At 47.7% G+C, this 20121-nt stretch overlaps 1 protein-coding gene and 1 long non-coding RNA gene across 3 annotated transcripts; one reads left to right on the plus strand and one right to left on the minus strand.

Moving 5' to 3' along the window:
• The first annotated feature begins 38 nt into the window (after positions 1 to 38).
• Positions 39 to 10982, plus strand: LOC112657774 (uncharacterized). 2 transcript variants are annotated; one of them, XR_004817978.2, is made up of 3 exons: positions 39 to 245; positions 5646 to 5833; positions 10798 to 10982. It is a non-coding gene; the product is annotated as an uncharacterized LOC112657774 (long non-coding RNA). The 2 variants fall into 2 exon arrangements; XR_003135283.3 differs by having other exon boundaries at positions 5646 to 5785.
• Positions 10983 to 14373: 3391 nt separating this feature from the next.
• Positions 14374 to 17651, minus strand: NFKBIA (NFKB inhibitor alpha). The gene is made up of 6 exons (XM_025443326.3): positions 17290 to 17651; positions 16601 to 16709; positions 16047 to 16257; positions 15673 to 15761; positions 15281 to 15541; positions 14374 to 14959 (listed from the first exon to the last, which is right to left on the minus strand). The coding sequence occupies exons 1-6, from the start codon at positions 17514 to 17516 to the stop codon at positions 14912 to 14914; spliced, it is 945 nt and encodes a 314-aa protein (XP_025299111.1). The 5' UTR covers positions 17517 to 17651; the 3' UTR covers positions 14374 to 14911.
• Positions 17652 to 20121: the final 2470 nt, after the last annotated feature.

The raw sequence follows: 20121 nt of genomic DNA on the forward strand, positions 1-20121 counted from the left end.
GCCTGGAGCGTGACGACACTGACGTAAACGAGCGTAAAATCAGCGCTGCCTGACGCCCGTACAGGCGCCGCTGGTGGATAAATAGAAGTGTCCAGACGTAGCTGAACTGGATGTGGAGGCTACGCGGCGGCTGTCAGAGGCGAGGGGAAGGCGGAGAATGGAGCCAGGCGTGATAGTTTAAAAAGGACTTAAAAGAAACGATATGTCAAGTCCCCTTTGTTAGTGACGTGGGAAAAGCATTGCAAGTAAATATCACGGAGTGTGGTGATTCTAGGGGCTGGGGTGGGGAAGTGCTTTGGTTGAGATCCGTACCAACATGATAGGATGGAAGAAGGAGGGTTTAGGAATGCTGGGGAGATCGGGGAAGGGCTTCTGCAGGCTGAAGAGGCAGCCAGCGCCAGCCAGACCTGGGGCTGGGGGTGAGGAACAGAGGTCTTCCTGCAGGGCGACCAGCGGAGGCGAGGACATACGGAATGTGGCAAGTGTGTGTGGCTGATAGGGAGGCCGCGCGGGCACTACCAGGGCCTGGGGCCTCAGCGCCCTCAAAGGACCTTAGCTTCATCTTGGGGGTGCTGGAAGGCCTGTGTCCACGCGAACTGGAGGAGGAAGTTACCCTAGAAGACAGGGACCATCCTGAGGTGTTCTGGAAGCCCAGTGGTCACCCCACCACTCACGCATTCACCCATGGGCAGGCGCTGTTTGTCATTGCAGGAACATCAAATGCAGCACAAAAGTCAAGGAACACAGGATATTTGAGTGGCCCTTACAAGGGTGGAGAGCAGCTTCGGAGGGGAATAGTTGTGGTCAGAGATCTCAGCAACCTGGGGAATCAGCGGGATGGAAGCAAGGGCCAGGTGGTAGCTAGTTGTCATTTTTGGGGTGCCCAACACCCATTATGAGCATTCTAACCTTTGGGGAGATTGCATCATCTCTACTTCCCTTAACAAAGAGGGTGAAAGAGAGCCGAGGGAGCCAAATCCTCTCCACTCCACCCCCTTCCTTGCCCAGTCAGGACAGGAATGTGGTCTCCACCTGGCCAATGGATATTCTTGCCTAGGGTTTCAGATGCTGAACAAGTGAGCTGAGGACAGTGAGTGGTTAGAGGTCATTTACAAAAGCAGGTGCAGCGGGGTGCTGCAGTCTTGGTGCACTGGCCATGACCTTTTTCTGGCTTTCTAGAGCCCTCAATTTTTGACTCTCCTGAGCCCGGTCTTCCCAATCTCTTGTCTATTCTGTGAGCTCTCCACTCCCCAGGGGTTTCTATCAACTTCCCCTTTGCTTAAAATTAGCTGTGTTTGGTTTACGGCTCACGGACACATGCATCAGCCTGAGACAAGCACTCATCTGACAGGTGGCAATGGGGAGTCAGAGTATCCCACACTCTTCTCTTCACAATATATCTTGTTTCTAATTCATCCCCCCCGACCTGCATCTAGATCTGGTTTTCTCACTCCTGGATAACTGCAGCTTCTTGCCCACTGGTCTCCGTTACAGCTCACTCTGCATCCTAAGCACTGGAGCCCTTCTATGACCTCCCTGCTCAGGAACCTAATGTGACTCCTTGTTGCCCGTAGGTCAAATCTAGACATCCATACCCTCTTTTTATCTGGTGCCATCCCTGCCGTCTGACCAGAGAAGCCCTGTGTACTCCTTCAGGGGCTCCAAGTGGACACCTGCCTTGGCACTTCCCCTGCTTGTAAGCCTGTCCTTTCTTGTCCAAACTGTGGCAAGAATTTGACTCTCTGAATCTGGCTCAGTGTTCCTAGGAACTTGTCTAGGGTTGGGGCAGTTACCGACCCTCCCTAGGAGCTGCTGCTGTTCTCTGTAGAGAACAGGTTAGATGGTCGGTCACTGAAGGTTCCTTACAGTTTCCAACTGAACCAATACTATACAAAGCCACCCTCCCTACACTGTTATTCACCCCTTTCCTTCATGAGGCTCCAGGCCCAGGAGAGATCATGGAGGGACCATCCAAAGGCCTCCCTTTTTCTGACTCCATCCTTCATCATTACAGTCCTACAATCTGGGTGGGTGCAGTTGGCCCTGCACTGTTGCACTCCAGAAAAAAGGAGACCAATATTGAACCCAGGCTCTCAAAGACACAGAGCTCACTGTTGGCCTTAGTCGCGTGGACCACAGCCTGTCTGGTGTGCAGTCTGGGATTTGGTCATGTTGTCTACAGGACTCTCCCCTGTGGGTGCTGCTGCCTAGGCCACCACCCGGCCCTGTGTCATGCTGCTCCATATGGCTTTCTAACCAGTGTCAGCACTGGGACTTCTCTCTGAAACCAAGCTTAATGCCAGCACAGACCTCTTGTGAGATAGGCACCCATTAGGCTGGCTCTCCAACTCACAGTGGCCCTCCTGGTCATTGATCTATCTAAATTCATTCAGGGATTCAGTGCCTGCTCTCAAGATTTGACAGGTGTAAACATGCCCCACTTTTGGGATATGATTAGTCTGAGTTGTCTCCCTGGAAGTGTATGTGGGGCAGGGGTGTGACTATATGTATGTAAATGTGTAAGTATGAACGTGTATGCTAAGAGTGTGGATGTGTGTAAATGTGTGTGTAAGAAAAGAGCAAGATTCACTGAGGGGTTGGCCTGTCTCCATTCCATGCCAATCACCAGTGAGCTTGGCAGCCACAGCCAGGCTCTTCTGACATGTGACAGGACACACAGAGAGAAAACCGGCAGAGCTACTGCTTGGAGAGGAGCGCAGGTGGAGGCCAGGTGATTTCTCATGGCTTCACCACTTCAGTGAGCTTCCATAGCCCTGGCTCCAGGGGCATCCGTTTCTTGTGACACAAACCATGACCATTGTCACCTTGGCTTATGCTTCTGGATCCCTGACTGTGGCCTTTCTCAGACTGGGTTTGTGAGGCATGCTCAACTGTAGTTAATGTTTTTTAGAACAAATTAAATATGAGAATAGCTTTATTTCCCCCCTGATAATTAAAGTAATAGAGAAATACAGAAAGAAGATAATTTTTTAAATCTCTCTGAATTATTATTTTATTTTAGGTATGATAATGGCATTAAAGTTACACATTTAAAATATAGTTCTAGGGCACCTGGGTGGCTCAGTTGGTTAAGTGTCTGACTCTTGATCTCAGCTCAGATCTTGATCTCAGGGTTGTGGGTTTGAGCCCCATGTTGGGTATAGAGATTACTTAAAATCTTAATAAAATATTAATTAATTTATTTAAGAGATACAGAGAGAGAGAGAGAGAGAGCAGGGAGAGAGTAGGAGGTATGTGCCAGAGGGAGAGGGAGAGAGAGAGAGAGTCCTAAGCTAGAGATGCCAGTTCATTTTATTTTTTTTTTAAGAATTTTTTAAACATTTTATTTATTTATTCATAGAGACACAGAGAGAGAGAGAGGCAGAGACACAGGCAGAGGGAGAAGCAGGCTCCACGCAGGGAGCCTGACGTGGGATCTCCGGGATCAAGCCCTGGGCTGGAGGCGGCGCTAAACCCACCGAGCCACCAGGGCTGCCCTCATTTTAATATTCTTTCTGCATATGTGTGTGTTTGAAATTCTCCACAGTAAGTCACAAAAAAATAAAAAACAGGGATCCCTGGGTGGTGCAGCGGTTTGGCGCCTGCGTTTGGCCCAGGGCACGATCCTGGAGAACCGGGATCGAATCCCACGTCGGGCTCCCTGCATGGAGCCTGCTTCTCCCTCTGCCTGTGTCTCTGCCTTTCTCTCTCTCTGTGTGTGACTATCATGAATGGATAAATAAAATCTTTAAAAAAAAACAATACCTTATTAATTAGTCCAATTACCCAGAAATAACCACTGTTAACATCTTGGGTATTTGTCACTCAAGTTTGTCATCCAAAGCCACTTACTATGTTGTTTGGAGGAGATGCCCTAACTTAAAGCAAAAACTCCAGTCACTCACGTTCCCAGTCTCCCTTCTCAGGCACATCACGGAGGATTCAGCAATCACACCCTCTGCCTACACCTTGAATCAGAGGCTAATAATGGGAGGACACATTGGGTCAACCCAATGTGGGCCAGAGTGTGGCAGCCTAGACTGCAGTGGTGAGGTCACTAGCTCTTCTCTTTGGCTCTCCAGCCCTCCTGCAGATTCTGAGGGCTCCCCAAAATCCTTCTCACAAATCTTTTCTGCTTAAATTATCCAGAATTAATTTCTTTTGTTCAAACTAAAGTCCCAGTCGGCAGAACATAGTATAGTTTTTTCCTTACTGACAAGATAATACTATGCAAACCACTCTGTGAGGTGCTTTTTTTTCTTCCACTTCATAGCACGAGGAAGGCATCTTTAAAGGCATACAGACCTTCTCCCTCTTTTCTGTTCAAATGCTATTAATGCTCCTACAAGAATGAGAGTGCTCTCTTTCCCTGCCTTTCCCACAAGTGGGCTGGGAGAAGGAAAGGAAGGGTCTCCATAATAAAAATTCACTTTCTCCTGATGAGGCAGGGTGGGGGACCCTGAATGGCCTGAGGGTATGCCCAACCAGCTGTCCCCTCACAGTGGGCTCCCAGCAAGGCCCCAGGAGAGGGATGTGCATCATAGTCCATAAGCAGTTTGTACTTCTCCACTGAGACTCGTCCCCTGAGCAGCCTGCAGCCCGGCCCGCTGCTAATCGCCAGAGCAGAGGGTGCACCTTCCAAGGCTTTACAGGACTGTCTCGGGTCATGAGCCTTCAGGCTTGACCCCTGGGGCCCGGACCCACAGCAACCTTCAGTTTCCCACCGTTAGTCAGGCACCTCATTGATCCCATCTCTTAGTCCAGCCCTGTGGCAACTCCTGGATGTCAGGTATAGGCCGAAAGGGCTCCCCCATCAGGAGACCACATATGGAGGCTAAAATGGCCTGGTTGAAGGTGGAGCCCTGGGGCAAAGCACAAGGTCAGGGAAGCTATAGGTAAGCTCCTTGCCCCAGTTTGTACTTAGAGAATCTGGTTCCACAGGTCCTGGAGGGCTTCCCTGAGAGGCAGAAGAAGGAGTGCTACTTGGAAGGAATGGCATGCCAAAGGAAGGGTTGTCACCTGCCTCAACCTTACTAATGTGAATAATCCTAACAGCAGGAGCTGTCATCTACTTAGCTTCTACATGCGTGGGCACTTTGCCAGAGGTCCACTTTGCCAGAGCCCCAACTATGAGTGATAGTTAAGCATCACAGCAATGGCAAGAGAGCTGTACCATCTTGCTTTACAGATGAGAAACTGAGAAGCCCAGGGTCACACAGTGGCACAGATTGGGGCCCAGAGTGGGACCCAGGTTGGCATACCCTTAGGTCTGCCTCATTAGGAGGAGAGTGAACTTTTATTATGGAGACCCTTCCTTTCCTTCCACCAGCCCACTCGTGGGAAAGGCTGGGAAAGAGAGCACCCTCATTCTTATAGCAAATTAATAGTGTTTGAGAAAATGAAGGAGGAAAGAGGTCTTTATACCTACAAAAGGACACCCCCACACGCTATTAACTGAACAGTCCTTCTGGAAGTTGCTTCTGTCATGATAGTCACCAGGGGTGGTGCCCCTTAAAACAGCCTTTGCTCAGTACCGTCACCCCCTCAGAAGGTCAGCTGAATGTGGTCTAAACTTAATCACAAATGACCTTGGGCAGAGTTTCCGAGCAGGCGCAGAGGAGGTGAGTTTTGTCTCCCCTTTGCAGGTGGGTTCCTACCAGTTGCTCTGAAAAACCCTCCCACGACACCCTGCTGACCTGAGACCAGAAATTCTGGAGCCTCTCTGCCTGCAGCGGAGACCTCTCACTGAAGCCCTGGGGGCCGGGACTGTTTCCACAGCTATGCAGTGAGTTCATAGGAAACTGTGAGTTTCCCCAGCACTTGTAGCAACTCCGTGAGTTACCTTCCTTTTTTTTTTTTTTAAAGTTCGTAGAATGTATGTATGTAATCTCTATTCCCAATATGGGGCTTATACTCACGACCCCCAAGATGAAGAGTCACATGCTCTTCTGACAGAGCCAGCCAGGCGCCCCTATATCAGTTACCCTTCAAACACTCCTGTGAGGTACTTTTCCAACTTTTCCGATGAGGAAACTTTATAAAATAGAATTAGTAGTAAATGGCTTCTCAGAGTAAAATGGGTTTGTGTGGCAGCCAGAGCAATGGGAGGTTACCATCTGCAGTAGTGGAAAAAGACAGTTGTGAGGTGCTTCAAACCTCTTCAGCAGATGAGGAGGCTCACCCGGGGCCAGCCTGATGAGCAGGGGGGCCCAAGAGGCAGGTTCCAATCCCAGCACTTCCACTTTCCCTGGCTGCATCACCTCAGACAAGTTGCTAAACCTCTCTGAACCTCCGTAAAATGGGGATCATGATGCCACTTCTGCCTTGTAGCGATCACAGCTGTAAAGTGGCTGATATATAGCCACTGTCTGAGAAAGGATGCCTACTGTTATAATTCCCCAGTAGCTGGATTACCTGGGTCCATGGTGGTGTGAATTTGTGATGTGGATTAATGCTTTGAAAAGACAGAAATTGTAGCTAAGGCTCGTCAATCACAGGTGAAATTCTAGAACACATAAACTTCTTCTCTGATCCTTGCCTCACTTGCTCCGTGCTCCCTTTGTAGAGTTTCCTCTGCTTACCCCTACCCCCACCCCTCATTGCTTGTAGGTTTATGTCCTGAATTTTTAATCAGTTTAATTGATCAAACTGTTTCTATCATGTGTCCTCATATTCCTCAGGCCCTTACTCCAGGCCTAGTGACTAGTCAGACCGGGGACAAATCTACCCCCTCCTGCCCCTCGTTTTCTGCCTACATTAATGTGACTTTTCATCATCTCATTAACTTCACTATTCCAAGCTGCTCTTGCCTAGGCAAATAACTTGATTATTCATTACAGGAATTTCCTGAAAAACCCATTAACCCTTTAGAGGAAGCATCAACAGACAGTTCAGGCCTGAGAAACCCCTTTCCTTAAAAATCTCACCTTGCTGTTTCCAGTCCAAAACTGCTATATTGTAAAATTTCGCTAGTCAGGCCTTACCCGCACTGAAAGACCCACTTAACCCAAACTCCAGATTCTCACGGAGATTTGACCTTGCCCCCCACCCCCCCACACCACCCCCGGATGCTTTGGCGACCATGGGTGGAGGCCTTCGTTCATAGAGCTCCTCTTGCCCATCCCTGTCGTACATATTTCAGACCTGGAAAGTACTGCATACACCCCAGACAGACTCCTCTGTGGTGAATCTGCTGGTGGTACAGTTATTCCCAGTTCTAGCCTCAAAAAGGTGAAAGCTTTCTACTCCATTTGACTTGTAAGTTATGGGATATTTACATATTGATGGTTTAGGCCTCCCCTTCAAACCAGAGGCTTACTCTGTGTTTTGTGGAGAGTAACCGAGCTAAGTGTATATACACGGAAAAGTTTTTGGAGCCCAGTCCTTCCTTCCCACCCCAACCCCCCATCCCCCCTGCAGGCCGCACACTGTGGGCCAGGTGGCAAGGTCCTGCCCTGGCAAGTGGCCTCCCAATGATGGGGTGTGAAGGTGTGAAAGGAGAACTTTAAAACACAACTAAAATTGAATCAACACTAGAACATTTCACCTGAAAGAAGCTCATTCATTAGTCCTTAAAACTTGCATTTGCTTGTTTGTTTTGGGCTTCCCTGGAGATGAATATTAAAATACTGCAAAGGTCTAAGACGTCTGACCAAAATGTTTAATGTGGTGACTTTGGGTACACGTAGCCTCAATTAGAAGTGAACATAGACCACACAACTGGAAACTCCTGGAAGGAGAGATGTATGTGCCTCACTTCCTTTTATTTAGCACCACATGAAACTTGACACTAAACATTCAGAGGCGCTGAATACTGGTCCCACACTATTGTTCAATTTACTGAGGTTCCCTGAGGTCTTATGTCTTGCAGCCTCTGCATTATTACATAGTTTCTGTGAGACACTCTTCCTTTAACAAGACACATCAGGAAATCAAACCATCCTTAGTAATACTTATCCAATTTCGATAGCATATCAGTAATGAATGTGTGAGAACCAGATTCAGAATTGATGAGCTGCCATAATTTTAGTTAGCGGGAATCCCATGCATGCTTTGAAGTGGCTTTATATTTAGAGGTTGGTAATGTGGCTCTGGAGCCCACCCAAGCGTGGCGTTGCCACCCACTAACTGTGTGACCAGGCTGAGTTTCTTAAATTGACTGTGCTTTAGTTTCCTTATAAAAAATATGAAAATAATAATAGTACCTCCTCACAGGGTAGTTTGAGGATTACAGGAATTCATACTTGCAAACCACTTAGAATAGTGCCTGGCACATAGGAAGCACTATGTACATGTTTAATAAATAAAAAGTGAATTTATGATTTTATTCCATGGTATATCTTATCAGATCAGGTAACACTTTGAAAAAAGTATTGTATAAACTGAAAATGTGGTAATTTAAAAGACCTTAAAAACGTATCTTTAAATAGTTGAGTGCTTTCTGGGCACCTGGGTGGCTCAGTCGGTTAAGTGTCTAATTCTTAATTTTGGCTCAAGTCATTATCTCAGGGTCATGAGTTTGAGCCCCAAATGAGCTCCAAATCCTGCACTGGATATGGAGCCTGTGTAAGATCCTCTCTTCCCCCCTCCCTCTGCCCCTACCCTACCTCCATAAACAAACAAACAAATAAATAAATAGTTGAATGTTTTCCATATAGACTATATTCCATAAATTTTTAAAACTTTAATTCCAGTATAATTAATGTACAGCATTGTATTAGTTTCAGGTGTACAATATTCAATAACTCCCTATATTACTCAGTGCTCACCAAGGTAAGTATACTCATGGGGTACCTGGCTGGCTCAGTCTGTGGAGCATGCAACTCTTGATGTCAGGGTTGTAAGTTTAAGCTCCATGTTGGTTATAGACATTGCTTAAAAATAAAGTCTTTTTTTTGAAAAAAGAAAAAGATAGGTGTACTCTTAATCCCCTTCATCTATTTTACCCATCCTCCCACCACCTCTCTGGTAACTGTTTTCTATAGGTAAGAGTCTGTTTCTTGGTTTCTCTCTCTCTCTCTTTTTCCCTTTGTCCATTTTTTTTTTGTTTCTTAAATTCCACATATGAGTGAAATCATATGACATTTGTCTTTTTCTGGCTTATTTCATTTATACTCTCTAGATTCATCCATTATTGGCTCCTAGGATCTTTCTACTTTGATTTTTTTTGTGAAACTTCCATAGTGTCTTCCACAGTAGCTGCATCAGTTTGCATTCCCACCAATAGTACATGAGTTCCTTTTTTTTCTACATCCTCACCAATACTTCTTTCTTGTGTTTTTGCTTTTAGCCATTCTGACAGGTGTGAGTTTATATCTTGTTGTTGTTTTGATTTGCATTTCCCTGATGATGAGTGATGTGAGCATCTTTTCATGTGTCTGTTGGCCATTTCTATGTCTTCTTCGGAAAAATCTGTTCATGTTTTCTGCTCATTTTTTTTTTTAAGAGAGAGCAGGAGTGCAAGTAGGGGGGAAGGACAGAGGAAGAGGGAGAAAAATAATCTTAAGTAGGCTCCACAATCCACATGGACTCTGATGTGGGCCTTGAACCAAAATCAAGAGTCAGATGCTCAACTGACTCTTCTGCCCCCCCCCCTTTTTTTTTTTTTAAGTGATTTATTTGGGATTTTTTGGTGTTGAGTTATTTAAGTTTTTTGTATATTTTGGATATTAACTCTTCATTATATATGTCATTTGCAAATATCTTCTCCCATTCATTAGGCTTTTAGTTTTTTTATTTGTTTCCTTCACTGTGCAGAAGTTTTTATTTTGATGCAGTCCCAATAATTGACTTTTGCTTGTTTCCCTTGCCTCAGGAGACACATCTGGAAAGATGTTGTCATGGCCAATGTCAGAGAAATTACTGCCTGTGCTCTCTTCTAGGATTTTTATGGTTTCAGGTCTCACATTTAGGTCTTCAATACATTTTGAGTTTCTTTTCGTGTATGGTGTTAGAAAGTGGTCCAGTTTCATTCTTTTGCATGTAGCTGTCCAGTTTTCCCAACACCATTCGTTGAAGAGACTTTTTCCCATTGCATACTCTAGCCTCCTTTGTTGAAGATTAATTGACCATATAATTGTGGGTTTATATCTGGGCTCTGTATTCTGTTCTGTTGATCTATGTATTTGTTTTTGTGCCAGTACCAGACAGTTTTGATGACTACAGCTTTGTATAGATTCAATAAATTTTTAAAATTAGGAAATATGAAATGATGGCAACATTTAAGGGAAGTTATTCTTTGCTTAAGATTTTCCCCAATATAGCTTAGTAAACTGCTGGCTAAGGCTTCTCATATTCCGATAAGGATAGTAGGGACTTTGTCATAGGGAAGCAGCTCTCTCCCCTCTTTCCAGGTTAACGCCTGGTCAGGGCCCCTCCTACATGCCATACCAACCCCATACAAAGGTACAAAAAACTCATTTTAAAAGCCAACTTGTCAACTTCTTAATTAACAAGTCATCCCTTGGGGATGCTGGGGTGGCTCAGTGGTTTAGCGCCTGCCTTTGGCCCAGGGTGTGGTCCTGGAGTCCCAGGATCAAGTCCCAGGATCAAGTCCCAGGATCAAGTCCCGGCATCAAGTCCCGCACCAGGCTCCCTGCATGGAGCCTGCTTCTCCCTCTGCCTGTGTCTCTGCCTTTCTGTGTGTCTCTCATGAATAAATAAATAAATAAATCTTTAAAAAACAAAACAAAACAAAAACCAAGTCATCCTTCAAATGCATTTCCCTCATGATTTTTTTCCTTTCTTAGCCTGTATTGTGTCACCCTCCTTCCTTATTACATTTACTTGTTTTGGCAGATTTGTTGGCCTTGGCCAACAGCACTCGGGATCCTGCCCTACTTTCCAGAAGGCTCGTGTTGCCTGATGCTGGATCATCCTCATATGTGACTGCAGAGGCGCTTGTCCTGATTTGTAGCAGTATGGGACGGGGGCTGTGTGTGTGTGTGTGTGTGTGTGTGTGTGTGTGTGTGTGCCAGCAAGCATGGACCTTAAATAAATAACATTTTATTCAAAATATTATTCAGAATGATCTTCAGATCATTCTGGATCAGTAGCCCAGGCCTTGTCTGGGAACTTGTTAAAAATGTAAGTGTCGGGCCAGCTGGGGACTGACTGAATCAGAAATTGCATTTCTACACCATCTCCAGGCCAACACACCCAGTTAGAGAAGCTCTGGTCTAAGGCATGCACATCATTTGCCATCAATTCAAAGGCTGGTAGCAAATTGTAGGCTCAGCTTTGGAATCCAGGATGACACATAGATGTAAAAATGAATAGCCTATCCCAGTTCATAAGTTCTGAGTATGGCTGTGTTCCCTGATACTTGTCAAAAGGATGCCATCAGTCACTTGGGAAATGGAATGAGAATAGATAGTACTGGCCTGGGGGGCAAATAGCTAACAGGGGTGTAATCCCTTGTAAAGAGTAGTGCTAGGACTCCAGGAAGGTACTGCTTTGTGCAGAGCTGCGAAGTTGAGATCATCTCATCTGCCTGCACTCAGTGTTGGAGGCCCCTGACCTGAGCTCACAGCACACTCTATGCTTTATTTTGCCCTCCTGTCTTACATGTGCTTATTCAGTTCCCTTTCCAACCTAAGCAAGGTGATTTTGGAGGCAGAGGCTGTGGCTGGCTCCTCTGGGGGCTCTGGTCCCTGGCACAGGTCCTGGGGAATAACGGTGCTTCATAACGGGAATGAATGAATGAGTCTGAGAGTTCCACTTCTCTAGGAGGAAAACACACGGGGTGTGTGGGTTTACTCTATGTAATGCTCCCTTTAAATGGGGAGCCGACCTGGGATATTCTTGTCCAAGGACCAGGGTTGGGGAATGTTTCTTGGGCCTGTTTCTGACTGGCGTTCCACTCTGACCCTTCTTGCTGAAGGAAACTTCAACTGCACCTAAGGCAAGCGGATGAAAGGGGGGGAGTAAGGAGGGGGGTGTGAAGGAAGAACCCATCTCACTGACTCAGTTCTCACCCTCAGCACTTAATCACTTCCAGTAGCAACTGAGGTTTCCCTGCAAATACCTCCAAGCACCCAGCCTCCCGCGCTTCCAGGCCCCACAGGGCTGCCCTCCAGTTGCTCAGACTGGAGTTTGTTTCCCTCTTTAAAGAAAAACCCTTCCTTATGGGAGGGACTTGGTACATGTGACCTATAAAGGAAATTTGTCCTGGGGATGAGGCAGGCAGAAGGAATCAAGGAACTAAATTCGAGGAAGTTGCTGACGTGACTTTTTATTTCCCCCCTTCTGCCATTTCCCTCTTTCCCAAGGCTCCCTTACTCCTACCTGTCCTGACAGGACCTTTGGCTTCTTGGAAGAAATCTGAGGGCAGAAAAGGCTCTCGGGCTGCTGCACTGTTTTCTTTGAAAACGTTTGTTCTTGTTTGCTTAGAAATCTTCCCAAGACTGACTCTGCAGATTAGAGTGTTTCGGTTCTAAAATTTTTCTTTAGGGAATTCCAGGCTCCAGTCACCCAACTAGTGGCATGAAGGAAAGAAAATAGGTTTCAGATAAAAAAAAGAGAAAGAAAGAAAGAAAGAAAGGAGGTGAAGAAACAGGAAGACCCCAAGAGTAAGAAAATGGGCCCAGCGTTCTTGAGAGATTTATGGTGATAATGGAATCCACCCTTAAGGTGGAGGTCCTGATAAGCAGAAAAGCTGAGGCCTAGAAATGTGGGAGAGGCTGGGCCCAAATGGGTCAGAAGAGGCCCCTCCCTGCCATGACCATGGAAGGTGTCACCTCTACACCAAAGCCAGTTGCCAAGGAGCCTGAGGAAACCAGTGGGCCACATCCCTTTGCCCCATTTTTCCAAACTTCTCACAGAGCTGGAGTAAGGGTGACAAACAACTTGGCACAAATTCAGTACCATAGAGGAGAGAGAGATATGTGTGACTGTGAAGTGCTAAGGGCATCACTCCAAATTTGGAAGCCAAGTTTCCAACCTGTGTTCGTTTGAATATGAGGTGATGGTTCTTCCCCCCACCACCCCTCTTACCTACCTCTTCTACCCATCAGCTGACAGAGCCGAACCTGGTCAACATTCATGTGTTAGATCACATAGCACCTGTGTTCATGGGCTCTGGGGTGCACGGGGAATTTCTGTGATGGGCCTGGAGCACTTTGAGAGAAGACAAAGCTGGTAGCGGGGCCACCACAGTGCTCGGCTCCAATGACTGAGGCTGCAGGAGGAAGACAGGGATGGCTTTGATGGGTCACTCCAATCTACAATCAATATACGCTTTATATATTAAAAGAGCCACTACGTATTGGCTCCTCTTTGGTCTGAGAGGAAGGTGATCATCATGCTCACTGGATTTTGACAGCATTTATGGATCCGGAAAGGGATAATGTAATGGCAATGTTTTCTTAGGTGTAAGCCAAAGTACATGGATTGCATTTATATGCCATTCTGTATTTTATATAATGCCATGAACTTGGCTATACTACTCTTTCTACCTAGGCAAGAAATGTCTTTTAGGGATGAAAACGTCAATACAGAGCATTTAAACTCAAATTTCACAAGTTCTTGACTTCTGTTAGATTCAGTAGAATTAGCAGATGGACCGAGCTGGGGAAAAGACTCTTTAGGCCTTTAGTATCACTCACTACAGCTGGTAACAATAGGTTGATTTAGAGGTGGAATGCAGTTAAAAGATATTAATCACCTGGAAACAAGGGCTGGAAGTTAACCACCTGCCTTTCCTGCAAGGTGACCCCAGACTGGACATTCTCTCTGGACTGGTTTCTTCCCCTTTGAAATACAGGATGTTGTGCAGTAGCTTGCATTTCTCTCTAGCACCATGTGCCTAGCACTCTGCTATGCTGCTTTAGACGTGTGTTATCTTGTACAATCTTTAGAACAGCCCAGTTTATAAATTAAGAAATGAAGGCTCAAAGGTGGGTACCTGCTAATGTTAGTGCGTTCCATTTCTGAGCTCATTCCTTAGGAACTTCCAGTATTATAGTTAAGAACTTTCCCAGTAATATAAAATGTGATTTAAGCATATTTCTCTTCATCAAAATAATTCCCTAAAGTGGAAGAGTCCTGGCATGCTTAAACCAAGATGAAAGCAGATGACAATGGAGGATTCCAGCTGTAGGCCAAGAAGCCCCCCACCCCTACCCCACCCCCACCACCTAAGAATGGTGGTTTCCTATCATCTTGCTAGAGCCTCCTCTCCCACGCATAGGGCCCTGGGGCTGCCGGCGAAGCCTGGCGGGGAGGCTGGCTTACACAGCGTGAGAAGCTGCTCTCTGAAAGGGCTTTGTAGCTAGCTGTGGTAAGCACTCCCACACAGCTCTACACCTCCCCAGAGGATCGGATGACTCTCAGGTTGGGAGCCCCATGGCAGCCCAAAGAGAATGATCACGATAATTCTGTTTGTAAAAATCTGTTTAATAAATACATGTCTTAGAAGTACCAAAATAATTACCAACAAAATACACAATGTACATCATTTACAGGGGGGTAAACACAAACCTTGACAGGTAGTGACTTTTAACCCCACACCGCCCCCCCCCCCCCAAGGTTTAATGACACACCAGGTCATTACACCTGGTTGTCACGCATCCCACACTGGGCACAGCCACTGAATCTATGGTGATTCAATCAAAAAGCACAATGCGATGTAGTCCTTTTGTCACATTTTGCATAACCTCCTTCAGAAACCCCACAAAGGCAACTTCTGAACAAGGTTTTCTTTGAATTCCATTGATCTTGTCCTCCTTCCAAAGTTCACAAAAAATAACAAGGGCTGATCCACCATAGTAAATGTTTCTGGCTAGGGAATGTGAAGTGTGGTTTTAAGTACCCCCTTTTGATTTTTTTCTTTTTTTTTCTTTTTTTTAGAAAAATAAAACTCTCTTTTTGTACAAATATACAAGTCCGTGTTCTTTTAGATATGTTTTGAAGCTCATAACGTCAAGCGCTGGCCTCCAAGCACACAGTCATCATAGGGCAGCTAAAAACAAGAGAAAAAAAAGCCATGTTAAGCTTCCAGTTTTGTCAAAGGTACTGGGATAAGGGTGAGGGCCATTATCAAGTACTCTTGGATTCCATTCTCCATAACCCAAGTATAAATTAACCTCAGGGGCTAAGGAAGTTTTTCTTTAATGCTCCTCTCCTTTAAAAAGAGCAAAAAACAAAGACACACTTTTGGGAGACTCCTGGTCATGAACACTAAAGTGGGAGAACTTCATTGCATTGAGCTCTTTGGATAAAGAGGAGCTCTAGAGGCCTGGGAGGGTACTGCTTTGTGCAGAGCGATGGAGTTGACACTCACCTCGTCCTCTGTGAACTCTGACTCTGTGTCATAGCTCTCCTCATCCTCACTCTCTGGCAGCATCTGAAGGTTTTCTAGGGTCAGCTGGCCCAGCTGCTGCTGTATCCGTGTGCTTGGGCGGCCCCACGTGAGCTGGTACGGGGAGTAGCCCTGGTAGGTAACTCTGTTGACATCAGCCCCACACTTCAACAAAAGCGACACAAGGTCAGAATTCTGCAGGTCCACTGCAAGATGGAGGGCGGTTCGGCCATTACAGGGCTCCTGAAACCAAAAGGAATTTGAGATGTTTATGGTTGAGTTTGGAATTTCTACTTGCAACAAGAACATGTGAGGTCTTATTGAGGAGGGCCTGGAGCCCTGATGCGTTCCATCTGGAGACATGAAGAACTCACCTGAGCATTGACATCAGCACCCAAAGACACCAGAAGCTCCACAATGCCCAAATAGCCATGGATAGAAGCTAAATGTAGACATGTGTGACCTAGAAGAACAATGAAGCAAATATAACCACTTGCTTCAACCCTCAGATCTCAAGCAGAACTTTCTGTCTATTCTTATAGGGAATAAATTCTGAATTTGGAGAACCCAGAATCTGGGCTCTGAATGAACTTTATCAAGGCATGAAACAGACCTTTTGCATGCATATTTTCTCAACCTTTCAAGTATTCAGAGTTTCAGCTCTTGCCTGGACTCCTAACATTGGCCTACCTCTCCCTTCTCCATGTCACCTGCCTTCTGATGGGCAGGGTAGGGCAGGCAGACATACCATTGTAGTTGGTGGCCTGGAGGATGGAGTAGAGGTGCTGGGTCCTGCAAGTCTGAGTCAGGACTCCCACGCTGGCCAGGCAGCCTTGCTCACAGGCAAGGTGTAGGGGGGTATTTCCTCGAAAGTCTCGGAGCTCAGGATCACAGCCAGCTTCCAGAAGTGCCTCAGCAATTTCTGGTTGGTTGGTGATCACAGCCAAGTGGAGTGGAGTCTACAAACACAAGAGGGAATAGAAAGAGGGTAAGCCATGGCCCAAACTCAAGAGTCTGTCTTCCCTTGAACTCCGGAGATCTACTGGTTGTGGGTGCTGCTCCTCCTCCCAGACAGGTATGAAGGGCAAGATAAATGCCAGAGGCCGCAGGTGGGCTTTCATCATAGGCCTCACCAAATCAATAGAATTTTCTTTATTCTCTAGGACGTTGGCCGATTCCAATGTAAAAAGGTCAAGGTACATAATGCCCAGTGATTATTAATTTAGAAAGGATTGGGAGCAACTGAGCTAGATCCAACTTCATCACTGGGTCAGAGGCACAGGGCTGGGCGAGCCGGCGCACCTGCTGCAGGTTGTTCTGGAAGTTGAGGAAGGCCAGGTCGCCCTTCACTTGGCGGACCACTTCCATGGTCAGGGCCTTCTCTTCATGGATGATGGCCAAGTGCAGGAACCTAAGGGGAAGAGAGGGAAAAACCCCCAGGGCTGGTGAGTGCATCGCGTGGGGCCCAGGGAGGCGCGGGCTGCGGGGGATTGCGCAAGGCCGGGGTTTCTGGAGGCCGAGGCCGCGGTGTTTTCCGCGAGGTTATTATGAGCTGAGTGTTCCTGGCAGGCGCCCAGGGACTTTCCGGGCCCCCTCCCTCCTCGGCGGGCGCCGGCCAGACCGCCCCGCCCTCCCGCCGGGCCGGAACGCCCTGTACTTCCCCTCCCGGCCCCCCGGCGCCCGCCCGCGGGGCAGGAGCTCCCGCCCCCCTTGTGCAAGCGGGGACTTCGCGTCCCCGCCGCCGCCCCGCCCCCGCCGGCAGGACCGGCTCCGGACCGGGGCTGGGGGGTGGGGGTGCGCGCTGCAGCGCAGGGCTGCTGCACCGCCAGCCCGGGATCCGACCCTCCTCTGCTGCCCGCAGCGCAGCCGGCAGCTTTGCGCGGTCCCGGGGCCAGGGGTGTACGGGGGATCGGTGCCCACACCCCGGTCGGCTGCCGCCCCTCGGCCTCGCGCTGCAGGCGCGGCGTCCCCGCCCGCCCCGAGACACCTACGAGTCTCCGTCCTCGGTGAGCTGCTGCTTCCAGGGCTCGGCGCCGCGCGGCGCCTCCTGCGGCTCGAGACGGATCTCCCGCAGCTCCTTCACCAGCTGCTCGTACTCCTCGTCCTTCATGGAGTCCAGGCCGCTGTCGTGGCGGTCGTCCAGCAGCCGCTCCTTCTTGAGCGCGTCCCGGGGACCCTCCATGGCCCAGTCCTGGGCGTGCTCGGCTTGCTGCAGCATGGCGCGGGAAGGCTCGGCGCTGCTGCCCAGGTGCGCTCGGCCGCGGGCTGCGCGCTCGCCGCCTCGCCTCGCCTCGCCTCGCAGGGTCACGGACGCAGGACCGCTGGCTGCGACTCTTGTGGGCTCGCCAGCGCCGCCGCGGCGCCCTATAAACGCTGGCAGGGGATTTCTCCGGGGCGGGGTCAGGCGCGGGGAATTTCCAAGCCAGTCAGACCAGAAAAGAGAACTGGCCCCGTCCTCTGCTCGGGAGGGGGAGGAAGGGGGAGAAGCCTAAACCCTGAGCCGGGTTCATCAGAGAAACTCCCGGCGATGAGCCACTGGGGTCATGTACAGGGAACTTTTTGATGAACGCTGAGCGGCTGGAAAGTCCTCCCGACCGAGGCCCCCTCCCCCGGTACTTCCCTGCAGCTTGCACTCGGTAATCCTGTCCCTCTGCAAGCGGCCTTCTTTCCCTGGGGTTTCCCACGATCGATTCGACTTGGGGTCGTCGGCTGCTGAGATCCCAATGAACGCAGACCCGCCAGGCAGTTCCTCCTTGGGGTTTGCCAACCTTTCCGTTTCTTGATCTTTTGAAAACTCGGGTGGAAATGATGGCTGGACGTAGGGATTTGCTTCCCCAAACTTCTGCGGGGAAGGACGCACTGGCGGGTTAGAAGGTCGCCGGCTGCCTCTGCCACCCTGCCAATGCCAGGCTCTTTGTGGCGCGGGGACACACGTAGCACTCCCTCGAGCCCCCCCCCCCCCCCAACCAGGTAAAAGTTGTGCATGCTTTGGCATTAAAAGCCAAAAAGCTTTTGGCATTTTTTGGCATTGAAATGCTTGGAGAACCCTCAAATCATTTCCTCGGGATTAACATTCCTGTTGACTGGTGGAGAGGCAAGCACTCTGCCCTGTGTTCAGCGAAAACGCTGAACAGGACCATACTTTTTTTCAGGTAAAGCAAGGTGTTAATCTTTGTAGTAGAGGTTGTAGCTAGCTGCCCTGCACGAACAAAATAATTATTGAGGTCATGTTTCCTGATTTGCACTGTGCTGCTGCAGAGCCTACTTCTGGGTACCCAGCCGGTGTCTTTCCAGAAGCATTTGGAAGAGGCTGAAGAATAGGTTGAGAAGTGCCTTACCCAAGATTGGGCCTTAAGGATGGTTTAGATTGCAAAGCATCCTACAGAAGGCCACCCTCCCGCCAACCTAACATTACCCTCTTGCTGGCTCCCTGCTCTCCTGCCCTGGAGAGGGCAGCAGTTGGACCTCTCCAGGCGCTGTGTATAGCCCCTATGGGCTCCTCATCCTTTGGTTTCACCTGCAGAAATATAACTTACGTTCCCCACCCTACCCCCATTCTCCTAGCCAACCAGCCTCTAACAGAATTTTTCTATCTCTAGAATTGGTCCAGGCAAAATGAAGCAACTCAGGTCAGAGTTTTTCAGAACTAGCTCCAGGAGGCTTTATAATTTTGCAGAAATTTCTGGTGATTATATTGCAATCATCTTAACTTGACTGGCCATATACTAACCAACCCTTTGCTCATCTCTTCTCCCTCCACTCCTCCCGACTATCTGAATTTAGGGAACCGGGGTCGGGGGAGTGAGATAAAAAAAATATAAGGGGGGATAAAAGCCCTAAAATCAAGAAATAAAACCTTCAGGATAGGGACGCCCGGGTGGCTCAGCTGTTGGATGCCTGCCTTCAGCTCAGGTCGTGATCCCGGGATCTGGGATCGAGTCCCACATCAGGCTCCTTGCAAGGAGCCTGCTTCTCCCTCTGTCTGTGTCTCTGCCTCTCCCTCTCAGTCTGTGTCTCTCATGAATAAATAATCTTAAAAACAACAACAACAACCTTCAGGATAGTAATGATCACATGTTATAATGAAAACTTCCAAAGATAGACTCCATTGTCTCTGCAGGCATATAATATACAAACTATACAATTATTGAGGCAGGGCACAACAGCTATAAATAAATCTCAATTGCAGGCTCTACCTCTAATTAATTACATATTAATTTGGAGAGATCAGTTAACTTTGCTGTGGTGTACCGGCTTTTATAATAACATTGGATTTAACGTCATTTAAGGTTTCTCTCCAGCTTAAAAATTTTATTACTTGTCCACAGATACATAATAACTGCCTCAGGGTGACCATGTCTCTTAGAAATATCACAGTATGTTTTTAGAAGGATTCCCAACACTTACTGCAATACACTGTTAGTTCTCAGAACTCCTCTTGTTAGGTATAGTTCCTACTTTCCCCAAAAGAGACTGAAATGCAAAGAAATTTACCGAGGCACCCGATGGCAGTTTATCTAATTTCTATTCCAACGTATCAATCATTGGGCCAAAGCAGTTGTAGTATTAACACTTTTGAAAACACATCGTAGAAATGAGGCTGAATGCACTGTAATCTTTGAAGACGATACTCAAAATATTTTCTACTCCAAGCATTAGGTAAAATAGAGGGTTGATGTTCCCCTATCTGGGAATATTCGTGTCTGGGGGGGGGGGAGAAGAAGAAAGAAGGAAAAGTTGTATTTTAAAGGCCCCACTTATCTACCTTAGAAGAGGATTTTTAGCTGCAGGTTTAAAAATGACCATTAAGAAAGAAAATCATG

This window comes from Canis lupus, chromosome 8 (genome assembly GCF_003254725.2).
Source record: "Canis lupus dingo isolate Sandy chromosome 8, ASM325472v2, whole genome shotgun sequence".
Classification (NCBI taxonomy): domain Eukaryota; kingdom Metazoa; phylum Chordata; class Mammalia; order Carnivora; family Canidae; genus Canis; species Canis lupus.

What these genes read in the sequence shown, in the direction of transcription:
- NFKBIA (XM_025443326.3), bottom strand. Translation starts at nt 17,516, where the DNA reads ATGCTGCAGCAAGCCGAGCACGCCCAGGACTGGGCCATGGAGGGTCCC. An exon ending in GTGCTGATGTCAATGCTCAG is followed by an intron (nt 15,542 to 15,672) that starts GTGAGTTCTTCA and finishes TTTTGGTTTCAG; the next exon opens with GAGCCCTGTAATGGCCGAAC. An exon ending in CAGAGTTCACAGAGGACGAG is followed by an intron (nt 14,960 to 15,280) that starts GTGAGTGTCAAC and finishes TCTTGTTTTTAG; the next exon opens with CTGCCCTATGATGACTGTGT.